Source organism: Helianthus annuus, chromosome 15 (genome assembly GCF_002127325.2).
Source record: "Helianthus annuus cultivar XRQ/B chromosome 15, HanXRQr2.0-SUNRISE, whole genome shotgun sequence".
NCBI classification, from domain to species: Eukaryota; Viridiplantae; Streptophyta; class Magnoliopsida; order Asterales; family Asteraceae; genus Helianthus; species Helianthus annuus.
The window spans coordinates 11,878,326-11,898,117 of record NC_035447.2 but is presented as its reverse complement, the minus strand read 5'-3'; the positions used below and the strand labels follow the sequence as shown (position 1 = coordinate 11,898,117).

At 37.6% G+C, this 19,792-nt stretch overlaps 1 protein-coding gene across 2 annotated transcripts; it reads right to left on the bottom strand.

Annotated features, from left to right (window-relative positions):
* Window positions 1–1,503: 1,503 nt before the first annotated feature.
* On the bottom strand, window positions 1,504–5,161 carry LOC110910672 (serine racemase). Of its 2 annotated transcripts, XR_002576379.2 has the most exons (8): window positions 5,005–5,161; window positions 4,873–4,929; window positions 4,578–4,678; window positions 4,301–4,487; window positions 3,630–3,932; window positions 2,186–2,291; window positions 1,907–2,092; window positions 1,504–1,797 (listed from the first exon to the last, which is right to left on the bottom strand). XR_002576379.2 is itself a non-coding variant. In XM_022155279.2 (5 exons), exons 1-5 carry the CDS (start codon window positions 5,136–5,138, stop codon window positions 3,674–3,676), a joined length of 738 nt encoding a protein of 245 aa, XP_022010971.1. In that variant the 5' UTR covers window positions 5,139–5,161; the 3' UTR covers window positions 2,879–3,673. The 2 variants fall into 2 exon arrangements, 1 of the variants encoding a protein (XP_022010971.1); XM_022155279.2 differs by lacking the exons at window positions 1,504–1,797; window positions 1,907–2,092; window positions 2,186–2,291 and having other exon boundaries at window positions 2,879–3,932.
* Window positions 5,162–19,792: the final 14,631 nt, after the last annotated feature.

Sequence of the window (19,792 nt, the reverse complement as noted above, 5' to 3'; positions counted from 1 at the left end):
AAAATTTGACTTGATATATGCACTTTTTAAATTAACTAACGTATCATATTTATATTCTGCCAATCCTCCTAAATAAAATAAATTAGAAACCAACAAACTTAAAATAAAAAATCAAATCAAATGAGATTACTTCGAAAAGATATGGTATTTATAATTTACCAATCCTCCTAAATAAAAAAAAATTATAAACCGACAAACTTAAAATTAAAATCAAATCAAATGTGAATACCTCGAAAAGAAGGGAAAAACAGAAAGAACTCCTTAACTAAGATTTAATGTTTATATTTTACCAATCCTTCTAAATAAAAATAAATTATAACCAACATAATATACAAAATCAAATCAAATGTAAATACCGAAAAGAAGGGAGAAAAGAAAGGAATCCTTTAGATTTATGTGATAAAAAAATAAAAATCTAAGAGTAAATATGAGATAAGGGTAAACTAAATAAAAAAATGTCAATTTGGTAAATAATAATATTAAATATGAAAAGGTAGGAAATTACAAATGTGTCTATCTTCAATGAATGACACGTGTCCAAAATCAGGTTTCTTTTATTATATTGTATAGATTAGAATTCGAGCCGTGTCAATGCTCACCTGATACATATTCAACACTTGCCTAAAAACACTTTCTAACAAATAAACAACTTTTACCGACAACACAAGCAGTGGCGAAGCTTGAGATTTCCGACCGGGAGGGCGGGGGTCGAAAACGTGTATACCCAAAAATTTCTATAGAACTGGGGGGTCGAAAACGTATATACCCAAAAATTTCTATACAAAAGCTACATACTTAACACTACTAAGCGAAAAGTTCTGGTGGTCGGGCCCCCTCCCCCTTCTAACCTTCGCCCCTAAACACAGGTTCAGTTCCTTTGGGTAAAAAAGTTCAACACTATGGATCTTTCTAGATGAACATGAATCTTGTGAAGAATTGGAAGCTAGTCATGGATTTTTTTTTTATATTTAAGCTATCTATTATGAAGGCTCAGAATCTATCATACGGCGGTCAGGTAACGTTGATAAAATCTGTTTTAAACTCATACTTGTATTTTCTCAATTTACAAAGCGCCGATTCAAGTCATATATATATATATTTTTTTTGACATGCTTTGTTTTGGGTTGGGTCAGAGGACAAGTCAAAGAGGAATTGGATCACATGGGAGAATGTGATTTGGGTCTTACTAAAATTGTTAATATATCTTGGATAGATGATTATTTGGGGCTTGGTTGATTGTGTTCGAATAGGATCGGGTTGGGTGTTGGGAGCATAGGTGGCATAGACAGTGGGCTTTCTTTATGATGATAATGATAATAATACTTTGGGCTTTTTATAGGCCTTTAAGGGTTTTAAGCCCAAATTGGGGAACTGAATTTATTACTGAGGGTAAATGGGCTCTATGTGATCTGATCTGGTTTATGAGCCCAAAGTGAAACAACGTTTTGTTTGCAACTAGGGTTATGCTCCGTCCGCGTTGCAGGGCGCTAAACCGAACATTTCTTAGTTTAATAACATGTACGCCTTTATTTCGGTTAGTTATATATGCTACTTATAACACGATCTAAAAAAAGATACAGTCAACCAATCAAACAAAAACACTACCATAGTTATGGTAAAAAATAGCTAAAACGATGGTAAGCGTGTAATTTAGAGTTGGGGGCAAAACAATAATTTTCTTTTGGATTTTGAGGCTAGCAAATTCGTTCCCTGCTGTGAGTGACAACTCCTTTGGCTGCTTGTTCTCCTTGGAGTGAAAAGACAGCGTTTGCTGCCCCCCTGAACTTAAAAGCTCCACTGACAAACATCAATTGAAAAAAAAGTTAACCAACACATCTATGTATGTATGTATGTACATTTCACCACCTCTTGATAAAGAGATAAAGAAAATGGAGAAATCTCTTACCTCTTTTGAAAACACTCGCATTTAAAGAATAGTTTTTTCCTAGAAAGAGAGTTTAACGTCGTGGAATGTATGACTGGAGTTAAATTTATATAATCCTTAATTAAAATTTGGGCCTTCCGTATTGTATCAATGGAAACTCCATATGTGTTGCATGTCATTGTTATGTTTTATATTTAACTCAAGTTACTGCAACAAAATAAAATATCATGTAAGAATCTAACATTTCATTTAAGAACTCATGTTGGGATCAAACTGAATGTTTGAAAATTAAGCACTTACCTATGGAAATGATGGTTTGATAGATGGATGACACAAGCATGTTTGAGTAGTGTGTATATATAGTATCAACTCTGAGAGATAGGTGCACCCGTATAATCTTTACAATCTTCACAAAAGGATGGTTGTTGTAAAGTGTCAGTTGAAACCACATGGTGTAAAAGTGCACTTTATTCCATATACTAACATTTAGCTAATACATGTACTGGTAGATAAAACAAAAAAAACTGAGCCAACTTTTGTTCATTTTCTATAATTAGTTAGAACTACCCTTATTTAATTTATATTTCTTTCACCCTTGGTAAATAGTTATTTTTAATTATTTTAATGTTTACATATCTTTGATGACCAAAATAAAAAAGATGTAAGCCTCCCTATTTCTCATCTTTGTAAATAAATATTATATTATATTATTATTTTAATTTATATTTCTTTCACACTTGGTAAATAGTTATTTTTAATTATTTTAATGTTTATATATCTTTGATGACCGAAATAAAAAAGATGTAAGCCTCCCTATTTCTCATCTTTGTAAATCAATATTATATTATATTATTATTATTATTAAATAAATATTAAATTTTTAAATAAAATAAATAAATAATAATTAATATGTATCTTATAATAACTCCAAAAGAAAAATAAGTTAAGTCAAATAAAAGAAGAAAGCAAACGAGAGGTTGTCAGTCAGTAGTAGTTAACGTAGTACATGTGAATTCAAAATGTACTTTATATATAATAGCTAATAAATTGCATAAAGATTCTTTCGTGAATGGAGTGCCTACCTATTTGAAATAGATAAACTTTTTATTCACAGTTAGAAAGTATTACGTCAATTCATCTAAATTGTTCACCTAATGTTTAAAAACGTTGGCGGTGGTTTACCTAATGGGGTTTAGGTAAACTATTTAAAAAAAGGAAAAAAGTGTGATTGGTTGAGAAGTAATGGACCCCCACCCACACCTTTCTCTCTCCCCCTTCCCTCATTGGTAAACCTTCACCGATCAAACAATGAAGCTGAGCGGTAAATACCATTGGCGGCGGTGTTACCGCTCGGTAAACATGTTTACCGCGTGAGTTTACTGCCCACTCCGTTCACCCTAAGACAAGTGACAAACGAAAGAGAATTCATCAAGACTTTAATGTTTTTTATGTGATGTTAATTACTTTTTTAATTATCTATTTCTAAAGAAATTAAGTAATTATATGTATCAAATTATAACATGAGTTTGTGCCATCTCCTTTTGTAACTTTTGTTTTTCTGCCACAAGAGTTTGCTTCCTTTACTTTTTCTCCCATGATCATTTGAGTCCTTCAACGTGGATTCAAGATATAAGACCATGTGTAGTGGGAGAGGGAAGACTCTTGAGCGTTTTGCGTTATGTGCCAGTCCAGTCAGCATGTGAGCATTGTGGGGTGTTATGTTAAAAAGAGTGTAGTCCCATGCCTTACACAACGTTTAGCTTCACGGTTAACTCCCTTCAAGAAAGATTACGTCCTGGTAATCCGTGAAAGCGATTCCCATAGAGCACCTAAATCCACATTCCCCCCTGAAATTACAATCCCAATGTTTTGGGAGCAATTCCAGCGAGAATTTTTCTTGAAGTTATCGGAGAGTACAGCAGCAAGTCCTATTGCAGCACTTGGTTCAACTGCCACCTTAAGTACCTCATAGTTGTATCTCATTGCTTCTAGAATCTCTCCATCGTCCACTGTGATGATGTCATCAACCAAATCACGTACAATTGGCCTACGTAAAATAATTATATTAAACCAAGGTTGTGGAAGCCCATATTGGTTTTGGTTATCTTAATTATAACAAGGCTAATCTACTTTCTGTGAATGTATTTTACATAAATTAATAAGATGTAATAAATCTTCTTTGGGTGAGTTTGACATAGTGTTTTTAAAGTGATTATTTTACTAATGTGTTTTCTATTAATTTGTTGATAACTAATTTCTAATGCTTGGTAGAGTGAAACTGTTTTAACTAGTAATTTGTTTTCGACAAACCACCTAAAACAACATGCATATCAGAATCTTTCACACACAAAATAATTGACTATTGAATTTAATGTATGTTTTTGGCACTAGTTATTATGTGTATGATATTATTACCAAGTGATATCTCCCAGGGAAGCTCGAAGGCCATCAGCAATTGTGTTGGTGTGACTCAAGGTTATAAGTCTACCACATGCTTTTGATTGTGCTGCATCATCGGCTCCTTTTGGCTCAGCAACCAAGACCCGTATGGCTGGATTCCTTGACTTGGCTCCAACAACCACCCCAGAAATTAAACCACCACCTACATGTTTCAACTTCGCGTTAACAATAAGGAAACCAAACAAACAGCTTAAGAGCATAAGATTCATAGATGATAGCGGAATATACAAACCACTTATTGGAACTATTAGAGTGACAATGTGGTAGTGAACCACATATGCTGGAATTCTTTGAAGATTTGCAGCTAAAGCTAGTGCCGCAACATGATTACCACTAAATTGAAAAAAAAAGGAATGAAATCATAATATAAATTAGGTTTTTAAGTGAATTTGGATTAGTGAAGATGAAATTTTCTTTAAACTATAAAAGCTAACAAATAATTTGTTAGCATTAACCTATCTGTACCATTGGCTACAAACAAATTAATTCTGAAATTAGTATGTTTTAACAAAGTAGTGGTATGTTACCTGCTGTGAGTAACTGAAAAGACACTCTTTGATGTGCCCCTGAATTTAGAACCGCCACTGAGAATCATCAAAGAAAAAGCGTTAAGAAACATATTAATTTAACTACCTCTTGATAATGAAAATCTCTCTTACCTCTTCTTGAAGCATTCACATTTAGAAGATAATGTTTTTCCTGTAAGTGAATATAAGGCCGTTGAACGCATGGCCGGAGTTAAATTAGCATACTGCTTGATTACGCTTGTGCCATCAATATTGTATATATTCATAACAACTGCATATTTCTTATACCCCCTTGTAATATCTTATGTATAACTCAACAAGAATGGAATTAAGATTCCAATTCCAAAAATTTCCAATTCCAATTGGAATGTGTAGATTCCAAATCCAATTCCTTCACATTCTAATTCCTATACAAATTTTAATTCCAATTCCAGATCATTACGCGAACCAAACGCCCCCTAAGAATCTTGAAATAGACAACTTAATACGTGACGTGAAAGAAGATGATAAGGTGGAGCCTCTTGATTGCATCATATCCAATCATCGCATCATATTTGTGTTGGGTTAATCGGGTTCATTTACGGGTGACGCGCCGTGGGTTCAGTTCGGTTAAAGCTGGTTGCGGATCAGGGGAGCAAATGAATGATAGGTAAAAGAGTCATTTAACACCTGTTGGTGTACGTTAAGAGCAGGAATAGCATACGCTGTCAACCACCGTTTATTTCAGTTAGTTTATTCATAGATTTAGATGAGGATTACGTTCAAAAAAGAGTTCTTGTAATTAGCTCTTAAAAATTAATGTTAATATCTATTAGGCCATGTGTAGTCATAAAGCCCTTTTGGGGGCGTTATGCGACACGTGTCGTGCCACGTCAGCAAGGGGCTTTATGAGGCGTTATGCAATTTGAGGCCGTAGTCATAAAGCCCCTACCCATCATTACCTATTTAATAATTTTAAGTTTTATTAATTAATATAAAAAAACTCTTCTATTTTTGATTGGCCAACTCAATTAACCAAACAACAATAACGCCGCGAAAAATCTGACGCCCTCCACCCATTTTTGAAACATAGCGCCCTTGGGGGCGGTGTTCTAGACGCCATAGCGGCGCTATGGCTCTTTCTCGCGCCCCAGTACATATAACCTTAATAGAGCTAGGGAAATGAACAGTGTTTTCAAAACGTGGTTTACTCTTATTGATGCATTTGGGCGGTCATCACACTCATAGACACGTGTACTTTTTTTTGCCCCGTCATCAACCTTTTTAAAACAGTTCTAAATATAAAGAACTAGAAGAGAGAGAAAAGGAAAACTGAGAGATAAGAGGGTGGGCGGTGCTCCGGTCACCATGGTGGTGGCTGTGGTGGTTCTTTGCCCCCATCAACCCTTTTAAAACCGTCTTGAGGAGAGGAACGATAGGAGACGGAACCGAGATGAGAGAGAACGAGATGAGAGAGAACGAGAAGAGAGAGAAAGGGGAAATGGAGAGAGAAGAGGGTGGGCGGTTACCGGAGGGTCACCACCGTCACTCCGCCACCATGGTGTTTTGTGTTGCTCTTTCTTGCGGTTCTGGTGAAAGTGAAACCATGTGAAAACGAGCATTGTCTAAACTCTCATCTCTCCGATCTATCTTCATACCTAATTGAATCGTTACATGTACACCATCGCCGATGACTCTTCATCCATTGGCATTGGCAACCATCGTCACTCATCATTTCTCGGGTACTCCTGATAGCCTCAGATCTATAATTATCCGTAATTAATTCGTATATCCGAGATGTGTATTTCGTCTTTTGTTGATTTGTGGTTTTGAATGTTTGTCTGGTGTACCGAAGTTGTGTATATCTTATTTTTGTGCAGGACATGATCTGTAGTTTTATGGTTAATTTCTATTTTTTATACAACTAGGTTACTGTGTATGGAAAATGTAATTTTTGATACTTTCAACTGCAATGGTTAGCCTGCACCAATTGTTTCTTGTAAATTGGAGATATCTCCAATTTCTTTTTTTTAGTCTCCAATTTTACATTTAACTGATTGTTTACCGATTTCTTTTAAAACTTTATTATCTTATTATTAGTAAAAATTCAAAAGTGTTTTTTTTTTAACTTATTTTTGTTCTATTTTTTGTTATTGATAATCCCAGGTCAGAACATCCGTAATCTGGTCAAGGATGATGGGGCAGAACATCCCGAGTAGGAAGCCGAGAGACAAGGGAGGCAAGATTGCTACTCGGGATTTAAGATAACAATGTTTTTACTAACAGAAGTTTTGTTTCATTGAATTTAAGATAACAATGTTTTTGTTTGATCAACTCTAGATAAGCGTAACAGACAAGGGAGGCAAGATTGCCCACAAAGATGTTGTGGATGAGGAAATGAGAGTGTTGAGACGGTTGCTTCGCAGGTGCCGTGAGTCAAAAAAGATTGACAGACATATATATATCATGATATGAAGGTTGAGGGTAATGTCTTTGAAAATAAGCGTGTGCTCATGGAAAGCATTTATAAATCGAAGGCTGATGAGGCCCGTGAGAACTGTCTGACCAGTTTGAGGCCAAGAGAGCCAAAAACAAGGCTAGCAAAAAACCAAAATTGTCATATAAATTCTTTAATTACAGCTCCAAAGGTAAAGAGTCTCCGAAGAAGAATGAAGAAAAGAGCTTCACGAAGCCGAATTATTCTCTAGGTTTTGATCGCTTTGTTCTTCACGGTGGTAAGTTACATACACTTTCTGATTAGCATAAAAAACCAAATCAAACCAATAGTGGTATGTGTTCAACACTTAGTTTTGTTATGAAAACCTCTTTAGAGGCTTCAGGCATGAATTTGTAACTAAACTACTTCCTCCACCGTGAAATCAAACTCCACTTTTGACTTTTAAGATTTAATTTAGAACTGTTTTAAAAAGGTTGATGACGGGGAAAAAAAGTACACGTGTCTATGAGTGTGATGACCGCCCAAATGCATCAATAAGACTAAACCACGTTTTGAAAACACTGTTCATTTCCCTAGCTCTAAAAAAAGTACACGTGTCTATGAGTGGGAAGGGTCCTGGTTATCAGTTCAACGACAGTCGTACCCTCCTCCCTATCTCGGCCGGTGTCTCGTCCTTCGTTCTTGTGAGGGGTCATCTTTTTTCTATAGTGTGTGTTCCATCTCTTTCCTGGCCTCCTTTCCCGCAGAGTGTGTACGGTTTCCCGGTGGGCTTAGCGGGTCTGATACCGGTCGCGGCTATCTGTGTATAGTTAAGCTAGACTGGTTCGAATCCCATTAACACCGCTAGGGCTGTTCTTACTCTGTTCATTTGTTTTCTCGGAGCTGCCATGGAGAGAGAGTATGAGTATGATTCGGGTGGTCCGTGGTCAAATGTTCAGAATCGGAAAAATCGGAAAAGTAAAGGAGATGGTGTGGAATGGACGTTCCTTGTGCAAAATTTATCAGACCGAGTTACCAGAAATGTTCTTTGGAGATCCTTCCAACCGTTTGGATATGTCTCTGATGCGTATGTGGCCCGGAAACGGGATGCAAGGGGGTGTTGTTTTGGCTTTGTTCGGTTCTTGGGGGTGGAGGACATGCAAGGGACTCTAATGAAACTCAATTCTATTAGGATGTTCGACAGGAAGGCTGTGGTTGCTTTAGCTAAGTATGATAAGGACCATAAGAGAATTAACTATGCTCAGGTACCTCAGGGCAGAAATTTTTGGAGACCGAAGGCGAGTAACCGGGAGGAACAATATGATACCGGTTGCAATGGGGAGGGTGTGCAGCAGCAGGGTGGGCATAAGAGTGTTCATAACATGTCGTCGGGTAGCGGTCAGCCGGGTCAGACATACGGCCGTGATGGGCCGTCTTTTGCGGAATTATTTAAAGGTAATAGGATGAACATGGAGGATGGTCATGGTGCCAAAGTGGTTAACGTGACTGGGAAAGGGTCATTATACCCATTACATTGTATTGGAAGATCGATCCTGGGACATACGAGGGAGGTGATGCATCTCAGGAAGCTTAAACTGGCTATAGAAGGAGAAGGATTATCGGAGGTTGGCCTTTCATATGTTGGGGGTATGACGTTCTTGTTAACTTTCAAAGATAGGAGATATGCCAACGAAACTATGGGGAAGCATGCTCCTCTTTTCGACAAGATATTCTCTAAATATTCCATCTGGAATGGTGAAGAAATTCCATTCAGCCGTATTGTGAATTTGAATATATCCGGCGTGCCGTTTATTATTCGAGATAATAGTTTATATGATAAGATTGGGGGCCTTTTTGGGGAGGTGGTTCAACAATCGTCCTTTTCCTGGCAGGAGGAGGATAATTCCTATGGTTCAGTTAAAGTGTTAACGGCTCAAATGTCCAGAATTGATGAAGCAGCGGTAATCAAGTGGAATGAAAAAAGTTTAGCTATCCGGGTCGCTGAGGTGACGGAGTTGCATTATCCTGGGTTAAATATGGAGTCTACATGGAATAGTATGGATTCAGATCTTGAGTCGGACTCCGAAGACGAGTCAGTGGAAATGGATGACTTAGAGGAAGGAGAGATTCAGGAGGTATTCGGGCAAGATGACGGTCTACAGGATGGTTTTCAGACCCCGGCGACGGAAGATGAACAGGCGATGCCGGCTTCGGTGGAGAATGATCCGGTGCAGGAGGTAGATGTTGATGCTCAGACGGGGGATCCCGTCATTCCTCCGGTGGAATTGGAAGGGTCTCCGGTAGTCCATGGGTCACAGACAAATGAGAAGTCACCGGGAAGCAACGTGAATACGGGGAATATCGACGTGCATGGGAAAGGTAATTTGTCGGCGCATGAACATGGATACAATGATGTGTCGGTGGAAATGGGTGGCTGTCCAGTTCTGGAAGTCAACCCTGTGGGGCCGAATGTGGAAAATAATAACCTAAAGGTTGGTGGGTTGTGTGGGCCAAATGGACAAGGCAGGAAGCCCAATACTGCAGACGGTGATGATGGCCCAACTCCTTATATTAATTTGGGTAAAAGATACAGGGAAGATCGTAGCCCTCCGTCTTTTGGCTCTACTCAAGGACCTTCTCAGAAATTGTTTGGGCAATCAGTTAGATTGGATTCGGTTTCTCTTGATCTCAATTCTCCTGCTAGAGAACTTTCTGGGTGTGAGGAGTCTGCTCGGTGCAACGTCGGTACTGATGGTGTTGACTCTGTTAATCGGGAGGATGCCACCTCAGGTACGCAAGATAATCAGATGCCAGATAACTCTGGAGGTCAGGTGTTTGATCGTGGATCGCTCAGAACGGAGGTCGAAGAAACGGTACAGGTTGGGGCAATGGTGGGTATAGACCTCAGTGGTTTCATTCCGGCCACCGAAGACCTTATTGTTAAAGAAGGCGTCGAAAATCGGTCGCGATGAATTGCTTGTCAGTTAATCTCAGGGGGGTGAAGAATGATCGAAAGGCCGATTGGATTAGGGGGCTCAAAACAGGCTATGGGATACACTTCCTCGCTATTCAGGAAACGAAATTACAGGACTCTGCGGCTTTTTTGTTCAATAAATTTTGGGGTCGTGCTGAATTTAAAGTTGCTGTGGTCGACGCTATAGGTAGATCTGGTGGTCTCGCTTGCCTCTGGTCTCCGGCAGTTTTCAGGTGTGTAGATATATATCACAACAGGAATTTTATTATTGTTTCTGGATATTTGGTGCAATCGGGGTTTAGAATCAATGTAGTCAACGTCTATGCTCCTAATGATGCAAATAGGAGAAGGGGAATTTGGCTGGATATCTTGGGTTATAGGAATTCCTTACAGGGGAATTGGGTCTTGATGGGGGATTTTAACGATGTGAGGGATGCCAGTGAGCGCATGAATTCTGAATTTGTTGAAGCTAACGCTTTGGCTTTTAATGAGTTTATCTTATCAGCTGGGCTTGTGGAATATAATATGGGTGGTGGAAAATTTACTTACATCTCGGATGATGGGAAAAAACTTAGTAAACTGGATCGCTTCTTGGTGTGCTTGGGGTTTAGGGAAAGATGGCCAAACGCGAGTGTTATTGCGTTGGCTAGGGAAGTTTCGGATCATAGGCCAATCGTCCTCTCAACGGTCCAGTCAGATTTTGGCCACGTCCCATTCAGATTTTTCAATTCATGGTTTGAATATCCTGGGTTCTTCGACTTTGTCCTTCAAAAGTGTGGTATGTTTAACTTCTCTGGGCCAGCGGATCTTGCGTTAGCAATAAAACTCAGGTGGCTAAAAAATAACATAAAATCATGGCTGAAACTGGAAAAGAATAGAAGAGAAGGGATCTATGGTGGTAAAAAAAGAAGGTTGGAATTTATTGAAAATTTGGCGGAGGAAAGGAATCTTGTGGAGGATGAACTAGCTGAACGAGCAGAATGTCGGAACTTCGTGGCTGAATTCGAAAGAATAAAACAATTGGATCTGCGCCAAAAATCAAGATCTAAGTGGGCTATTGAAGGTGATGAAAATTCTTCATTTTTTCATCATATTATCAATTCTAATATCTGCACGAATCGATTGAATGGTCTTATGGTTGATGGTGTGTGGAGTACGAACCCCTTAGCCATTAAAGAATCCTTGTATGAATTTTTCCACAACCAGTTCTCGGAACCAATGCAGATCCGGCCGGAGATGATAGTTCCTAATATCGCCTCTATATCGGATTCTGAGGCAGTTATGTTAGAAGAACCATTTTCCGTGGTAGAAATTAAGGAAGCCGTTTGGGAATGTGAAGGTGATCGGGCACCCGGGCCGGATGGGTTCAATTTTAAGTTCATTAAGGAATGCTGGGATGGTCTTCGGGAAGATATGGTCAGACTGTTCAGTAAGTTCTATGAGGAGGGGGTGATTAACAAGTGTTGCACGTCATCGTTCATAGCATTGATTCCAAAAGTTAAGGATCCGGTGGGCCCAAACGACTATAGGCCGATTAGCTTGATTGGTGTAATCAACAAAGTTATCTCGAAGGTACTAGTGAATCGTCTGAAAAGAGTAATAGGGAATCTGATATCGGAACAACAGTCGGCTTTTATTGCTGGGAGGAATATCATGGACGGTCCTCTGATTCTTAATGAGGTATTGGGTTGGCTAAAAAAATATAAGCGAAGTGGCATGTTCTTTAAAGTTGATATCAGCAAGGCATATGACTCGGTGAATTGGTCTTTTCTTAATTCAGTCATGGCCCAGATGAATTTCCCTAGTAGATGGCGGTCGTGGGTTATGGCGACGTTGTACTCAGCCAAAGCCTCTGTCTTGGTGAATGGGTCACCAACCAGAGAGTTTGATTGCTCTCGTGGTCTCAGACAGGGAGACCCTCTCTCACCGTTCTTGTTCGTTATAGTGATGGAGGCCTTGTCGTGTGCTATGAAGAAGGCGTCCTCTATTGGTTTGTTTAAAGGTATCGATGTTACAGCCAACGGACCGTCGTTGTCTCACCTAATATATGCGGATGATGTGATGTTTGTTGGGGAGTGGTCTCCACAGAATATTTATAATCTGCGACGGGTTATGAGGTGTTTCTATCTAGCTTCTGGGCTTAAGGTTAACCTTGCTAAATGTAGTATCTATGGGATTGGGGTTAGTGATCAAGAAATTCAGCAAATGGCAAGTCATCTGCGGTGTAAACAAGGTACGTTCCCTTTCATTCATCTTGGTCTACCAGTTGGGGCTAATATGAACTTGGTTCGGAATTGGAAGTCCGTGGTGGAAGTGTTTAGAAACAGGCTCTCAATATGGAAAGCCAAAACCCTCTCATATGGCGGAAGAATTACCTTGATCAAATCGGTCTTGAATTCTTTACCAACGTATTATCTATCTTTATTTAAGGCCCCGGTTAAAGTGTTGAATGATTTAGATAAGATTAGAAGGGTGTTCTTTTGGGGCGGTTCGGAAGAAAAGGCTAGGATGAATTGGGTGGCATGGGAGAAAACAATTGCTCCAACAGAATATGGTGGGTTGGGGTTCGGTTCCATTAGAGACGCTAATTTAGCCATGTTGGCTAAATGGTGGTGGAGGTTTAAAACTGAAAAAGGAAGCTTGTGGAGTAGAGTTATCTGGGCTATTCATCAAAATGGTAGAACTTGGAATGACTTTCCAGTTAAGGTGTCTCTGGTCGGCCCGTGGAAGTGCATTTCAAAAGTCTATACGCCCCTCCTATCTGCTGGTATCGATTTGAAGAATGATATAACCGCAAGTCTCGGTAATGGTAAAAACATTCACTTTTGGTTAGATGGCTGGGCCGACTCTAGTCCTTTTTATGTCCGGTTCCCTGATCTGTTTAAATATGAATCACACAAAAATTGTTTGGTGGTGGACCGGTTTCGTAATGATGGTTCTGGGCCTGTCTTTATGTGGGCCTGGACTAGGCCAGTTCTTGATGCCAATTGTAATGACCAATTAAATCAATTAATAACTTTGGTGAGTGGGTTGCAAATGGGTCCGGGAAGGGATAAATGGAGATGGAATTTCGCGGCTGATGGTGTATTCAAGGTGGCTGGAATTAAAGAGAAATTAAGCACTGTGAATCGTGTCAGGCCAACAAAGGTATTTATGTGGAATAACTGGGTTCCAAAGAAAGTAGCCATAGTGGCTTGGAGAGCTGAGATGGAGAGACTTCCGACAAAATGTGCTTTGGCGCGGAGAAATATCACGGTCCAAGATAACTTATGTCCTCTTTGTGGTGACCATGCTGAAACGAGCGATCACTTATTTGTCGCATGTCAATTCGCCCAAGTGATTTGGCAGAACATTGCAGATTGGTGTAAAGTTCCGCCTATTATCGCTTTTGATTTGTCCGATTTGCTTTCACTACATGAATCGTGCTCGGGTGCGTCAAGGAAGAAAAAGAAGGTGCTGCATGCGGTAATTTTGGTGTCTATGTGGAGCATTTGGAAGCATAGAAACGAGTCCGTTTTTAGACAGTCGAATCCAAACACAACGAAGATCCTAGACGAGATTAAAGCCATGGCATTCCTATGGGTGAAGAATCGATCGAAAATGATTTCATTGACATGGGAGGATTGGTGTCGCTTTGAAATCCGTGGTTAACTTTTTTCATGTAATATTTCATCATTTTGGTGTGGTTGGTGGACTTTGTACATTTGGCGGGTAGCGTCTTGCTACAATTAATAAAATAACTTTTGTCGGCCGTTCAAAAAAAAAAATATTAATATTAATAATTGACATGTATTTTGACTCCAAACTTAAATGATGCATACTTATTTTACATTTTCATTATGATATCCGGGTTTTCTAATATTTTATTTGTTGGCTAAAATAAATATTGGAACTATTGTTACAAAGGATGGAGGCGGAATGTATTCGGGTGAACTTGAGATAATCAACAAGTAAAACAACACCATTGCCCGGAGCAACGTAAATCCTTTTCCAACACTTCTCATGTTATTGGGTGTTTCAGATGTTAATCGGTTTGCCAATATATATAGGTGAAGGCATTAGCGTCATTAGCGCCACAAAGAAGACTAGGTACCAAACACATGAAAAAAAACTTTTGTGATCTATGTTAGAACCGTGCTATAAATCGCATCAGCCACTTTTGTGTATGAACTTCATTGGCATAAGCAAAATGTTCACATCAAGAATGATTTGGTTTGGCGCGCCGCAACGCGCGCGTGGGTATAAACCTAGTTGAAAAAAAAAAACAAGAATAAAAGTAATATGGGAAAATGAAAAATAATAAAATAGGAAGTTTTGTGATTGGTTAAGTGGCTTTTCGGTGGGTCTCTTGACCTCCCTCTAGTTTTAAAATCCCCTCACACCAATTCATTCCCCGTCGAGCCATGCGTCACTCAATGCTGGCCTCATTTCGAACCCACCAGGACCACCATTACCTGATTGAAATTGTTTTCCCTTATTTAGCCCACCAATCTATACATATAATAAAGTAAATCATATGGGGGACACATGTCGCTCTATTAGGTGATCTCAACTATTTTTTCCCACCTAAATAAGTAGATATAGATAATATTATTTAATAAGATTTAAATAAAAATATATTATTTTAATCCATAAATTTTATCTTTTTATCTTTTACCCTAAACAAATAGACAAAGATAATATTTATTAATAAAATTCAAACAAAAAATATATCCTAAACAAATAAATATAGATAATATTTGTTAATAAGATTCAACTAAATAATATATTATTTTAATCTATGAATTTTATCTTTTACTATTTTTTTCCATTTATATTTATCATGACTTTATTTTATAGTAGAGATTAATAAAACTGAATTATAATAAAATAAGCATAGGTAACTCATGGCTTCTACTAATGTTTTAGATTTTTAATTTAAAAATATAAATAAAAATACAAGTAATAATTTTATCTTTTACTGTTTTGTTTTCCATACTAAATTATAAAAAATATATTTCAAAAAAACACGTGTATTGCACAGGTTGAATAAATTTAATTTTTTATACCAAATAATAAAATTGATAAATATAAATGGAAAACAAAACAGTACAAGATAAAAAGATAAAATTGTTACTTGTATTTTCATTTATTACTTGAATCTTATTAACAAATATTATCTATATATATTTGTTTAGGGTAAAAGATAAAACGATAAAATTTATGGATAAAAATAATATATTTTTTATTTAAATCTTCGGTCGCCGGAAAAACGTTTTTGGCCGAAAAACTCATTTTTGGCCGGAAAATTCATTTTTTGTCCCAAACCCCTTTGTGACCTTATTACTTACTTTAGGAACCTTTTTCTACTAAAAACCCCAATTATTGAGGTCGCCGTAAATTCTTTTATCGCCGGAAAACTTCTTTTTGTCCGGAAAACTCAAGTTTTTTGCTGGAAAACTCAACATTTTCGTCTTAAACCTTTTTGTAACCTTAGATAAAACATTTAGGAACCTTTTTCCGGCTAAAAGCGTTTTTCCGGCGATCGAAGACTAACCCACATTAGGGTTTTGTTAGTCAGGGTCCATTGGAAGCCAATATGTTAATAGTTGGGACAACCACTCAACCAATGGTTATTTTTTAAATTGGAACTGTTAGCGGGCAACGACGAATAATTGAGATTATTAAAATCCAATATTCCTTTCTTTAATTCAACTTTTCCCAGGTTTTGTTGGTGTGAATTTTAATGACTTTGTTTTTTTATTTTATTATTTTAGGAGGTTTATCCGATAAAATTCAATGTTATTAAAGGTTTCTCCCATGAAATTCAATGTTGTTAATGACAACTTATGAATTTATCATGTATGTTCAATCAAAACTATCAAGAGTAGATTAAAAATAATAAGTAATTACAAATAATAAATTATATCGTTTTCATTAATCAACCCGTGTAACACACGGGGCCATAACCTAGTTATATATATGCTAGAGTAAACGAACTGCAATTTTACACCCGTTGGTTTACATCAACTGGCACTTTGCAACCCAATTTTAAAAATTCGTCAATTTAACACCCCGATGTTTTCTAAAGCCATCAAGGTATCCCCTACTTTCTAATGACATCATCTTTCTGTTAGGTTGAATGTGAAATGTGAAATGACGGTTATAACCTTTCGTTTTACAACCCTGTGTTATGTACTAAGTGAAACTTTAAGTCCCTCTGTTCTATAACAATTTTCAAGTTTTTGGCAAACTAAAAAAAACCTAAAACACTAAAAAGATAACCACGATACCTATCCTCACCTTGTTAGTAACTTTCAGTCGCATATTTACGTTTGAAAAACCTCTATTAGAATTTGAAACATTTTTCTGGTCAACCCGTAACTCCGTTGAATTTTTGGAAGAGAAGAAGTCACAGCGAGGTGTATCTTCATAATTTTCAAGTTCTTGATTCAACTTTGGTCTGCCCACTTTCTAATTGGTTGTTAACTACACATATATGACTGCTAAGCATATGCATAAGCTGAATTGCTTGATATTTGAGCATATTCCTAATTATCCCATCCTGAATATAGAACACATCGGAGATGCACAACACTGCAAGCTTCGTGATTCTGGCGAACCTGGTCCTTATGGTGACATCCCTACTTCATCGCCAATACACTAAACGAAACTTTCATCACCACAATATACCAACTTCGAATCAAAATTGTAAACTGCACAACTTTTTTTTTTGAAGCAAAATAAACTTGGATAATATACATTTTCTCAAGAATGTATTCTGATAGAATGATTATATAATATTATAAAAATAGAGATGATTACAAACTATAGGCAGGTAGACGAGCAACAAGTTGCGCCGCTACCCCCTTCTGAATAGCAAACCCTACCCTGCTAAACACAAAATTCTGCCCCTTAACATGCGCGGTGTTACTGCTTACCACCTGCTGAACCCGCTTGAGGAACCGCACCGCGTCAGGGGCGAGAGCGCCAAAAGTATTGAAAGCGAACGGGACGAACACGTGTTGATTCTTGATGCAAGCTTTTTCATGCTTAGCTACTTTGGCCGCCTCTGCCTTGGTTATTGCTTGGCTCGCCACAAACCCGTGGTCCCTTAGCCCAACGAGGGGGGACACACCTGTCAAATCAATACACGCGTGTTTCCCTCCTTCCCATCCAAAAACAAGAATGTCAGTGCTAACGGTTGAAATTAACGGCGTTAGGTAGCAGGGGTACATTGATGTCTTTTGGAAACGTCAGGGTGTTAATGTCACACCCCAACCAATGGCGGAAACATCGGGATGAGACGAAGTGTGAAGATTGCTAGAGACATCATAACACTATTTGTGACAATATTTAGAAAATCCAAATTTCATTTCATTTCATAACTTCAAATAGTCAACATTACAAGAAATTCAAATACAACGAGTTTAACGAAACATCATGATAACATAACAAAATTTGATACAACATATTAAACCCTAACGTCTATATGTGTATCTAGGCATCAACGCTATTTCTTTTCTTAGCATCGTCCTCATCAACCTGTAACATGTTTAAAATAATTCAATGCAAAAGTAAAGGCGAGTATACAAGTTTGGTACATACATAGCATAAGATAAAAGTGTGAACAATTCCTCATAGCAAGCATGCGATTCAAGATAAACATTAAATATGGCATGTGTATAACATATCAAACCAAGAAAACGCAACTTGCTCATGACATAACCAAAGTTTCAGTAGAGGCGGGTCGTTAATCCTATAGCGCTACATATGTCAAGGTTTGGCTCGTACGAAGTTAATGATAAGTTCCACACATAAGAATCACCCAAATTTAAAGTATCAACTCATCACATATACAAGCATGTTATAGGAATGTTCATGTGTTTAGACAAAAATTCATGTGTAAGTTTCAATAGGTAAACATGTTACACCCCAAAAGTGGTAAAAGTAAAAAGGGGAAAAGTACGAGTATACTCACGGTTTACAAGTGGTGACTTGAAGTTCCGAGAGCAAGTTTGTGGATGAATTAGTTTGGAGCACCTTGTCCCTCTACACAAGGAAACGTAGGTGTGTGAGTTTGGCGTATAACGGAAGATTATAGATTCGGGGTTTTTAAAATATAGAAAGTAACATAGGTGAAAATAATCATCTTGTACACATAACTCTTGTTCTTGACACTATTGAAACTCAAAAGAGTTGGTATGATTTCATGGATTCTAAGATCCATTAGAGTCGTAACAAGGGCATGGTCATAGATGATGTAACGTCCACTTAACAAATAACTATTAAGTCATCATCAAGTCTTAGTTACTTAGATGTATACATATAGAATAACTTAGATATTATATAGTTTACAAGTCTTAAGATTCAAGCATGAGGTAGGAGATTAATGTCTCCATTTAGGTACCTCTTTGTGTCATAGAATACATACATGAGGTAGGAAGAACAAGCTTCCATTTAGGCACCTCTATTGTTCACCACTACACTTGTTGTTATAAACAACAAGGAGGGTCATGAACATACAAGTATCAAGGTATTAACAACAACTAATCTATAGCAAAACATCAATTAATGAGTGGATTCTTATGAAGGATAGCCCAAGCTAATCCAACCATCACACATTCAACAAGTTTCACACTTGAACATTACTTGTGGGTAAAACCCTAATTAAAAACAGAAAGTTTATGAGGTTTTAACCTCTGATTTAGATGTCTCAACCATGTTTTTAAGCTTAACCAACCATAAGAGGGGTTGTAAGCATTAGGACATTGGTTTGAGATGTGTTTCACACAAGTTAGATGAAGTTTGCATAAGTTTGAAACAAAACAGAAAGTTTTTGGTCAATTTCGGAGCAATTCCAGGTCTGATTTCTCCAAGGAGAAGTCTAGGAATCGAACCCCATGATTATACAAGCAAGTAGGAAAAAGAATCGAGTGAATCGGATAAGAATTGAGTGAGTTATGCTCATTTTCGTGAAGGGGTGTCAATCTACTCGAACCTTTGTTTTCAGCTACGGTTTGGAGGATGTTTTGAGAGTTTTTAGTGTTGCAAAAGTGGTAGGGAGGCTGGTTATAAGTGGTATTTATAGGGGGAAGGATTAGGGTTTCAATGGGTTGGGCTTTGGAAGTGTTTAGAAGGGGTTACACCTTGAAACTAGCCCACAAAACCCAACTATATGGGGCTGAATTTTGCTGAATTGGGCTGCCATATTTCTTTATTTTTTTATTTTTTTAAAACATTATAATGAGTAATTTTGTTAGTTAAGTTGTGTAATAATATGCAACAATGTTTCCCCTAACTTGTAACAAGGTGAAATATGAAATAAAACATGATTTAACTAGGTAGAAAGTGTAATGTACAAGTATGTAACATGTTTGTAAGTGACAAGTATATGTCACATATTTACAAGTTCAACATATGTGTAAGCATCACAAAGAAGTATCAAATGATCTCATGATTAATCGTATTATGGTGTATGTATAGTATGTAATAAGGAAATGCAAGTTTTCATTCATGATCAAAATCTCGAGTTTACAACGAGTACTAGA

Excerpts from the sequence above, each read along its gene's own strand:
- LOC110910672 (XM_022155279.2), bottom strand. The coding sequence starts at position 5,138 with ATGAATATATACAATATTGATGGCACAAGCGTAATCAAGCAGTATGCT. Across the intron at positions 4,679-4,872 it reads TTTTCAGTTACTCACAGCAG|TGGTAATCATGTTGCGGCAC; the intron begins GTAACATACCAC and ends TTTTCAATTTAG. Across the intron at positions 3,933-4,300 it reads TCCCTGGGAGATATCACTTG|GCCAATTGTACGTGATTTGG; the intron begins GTAATAATATCA and ends TATTTTACGTAG.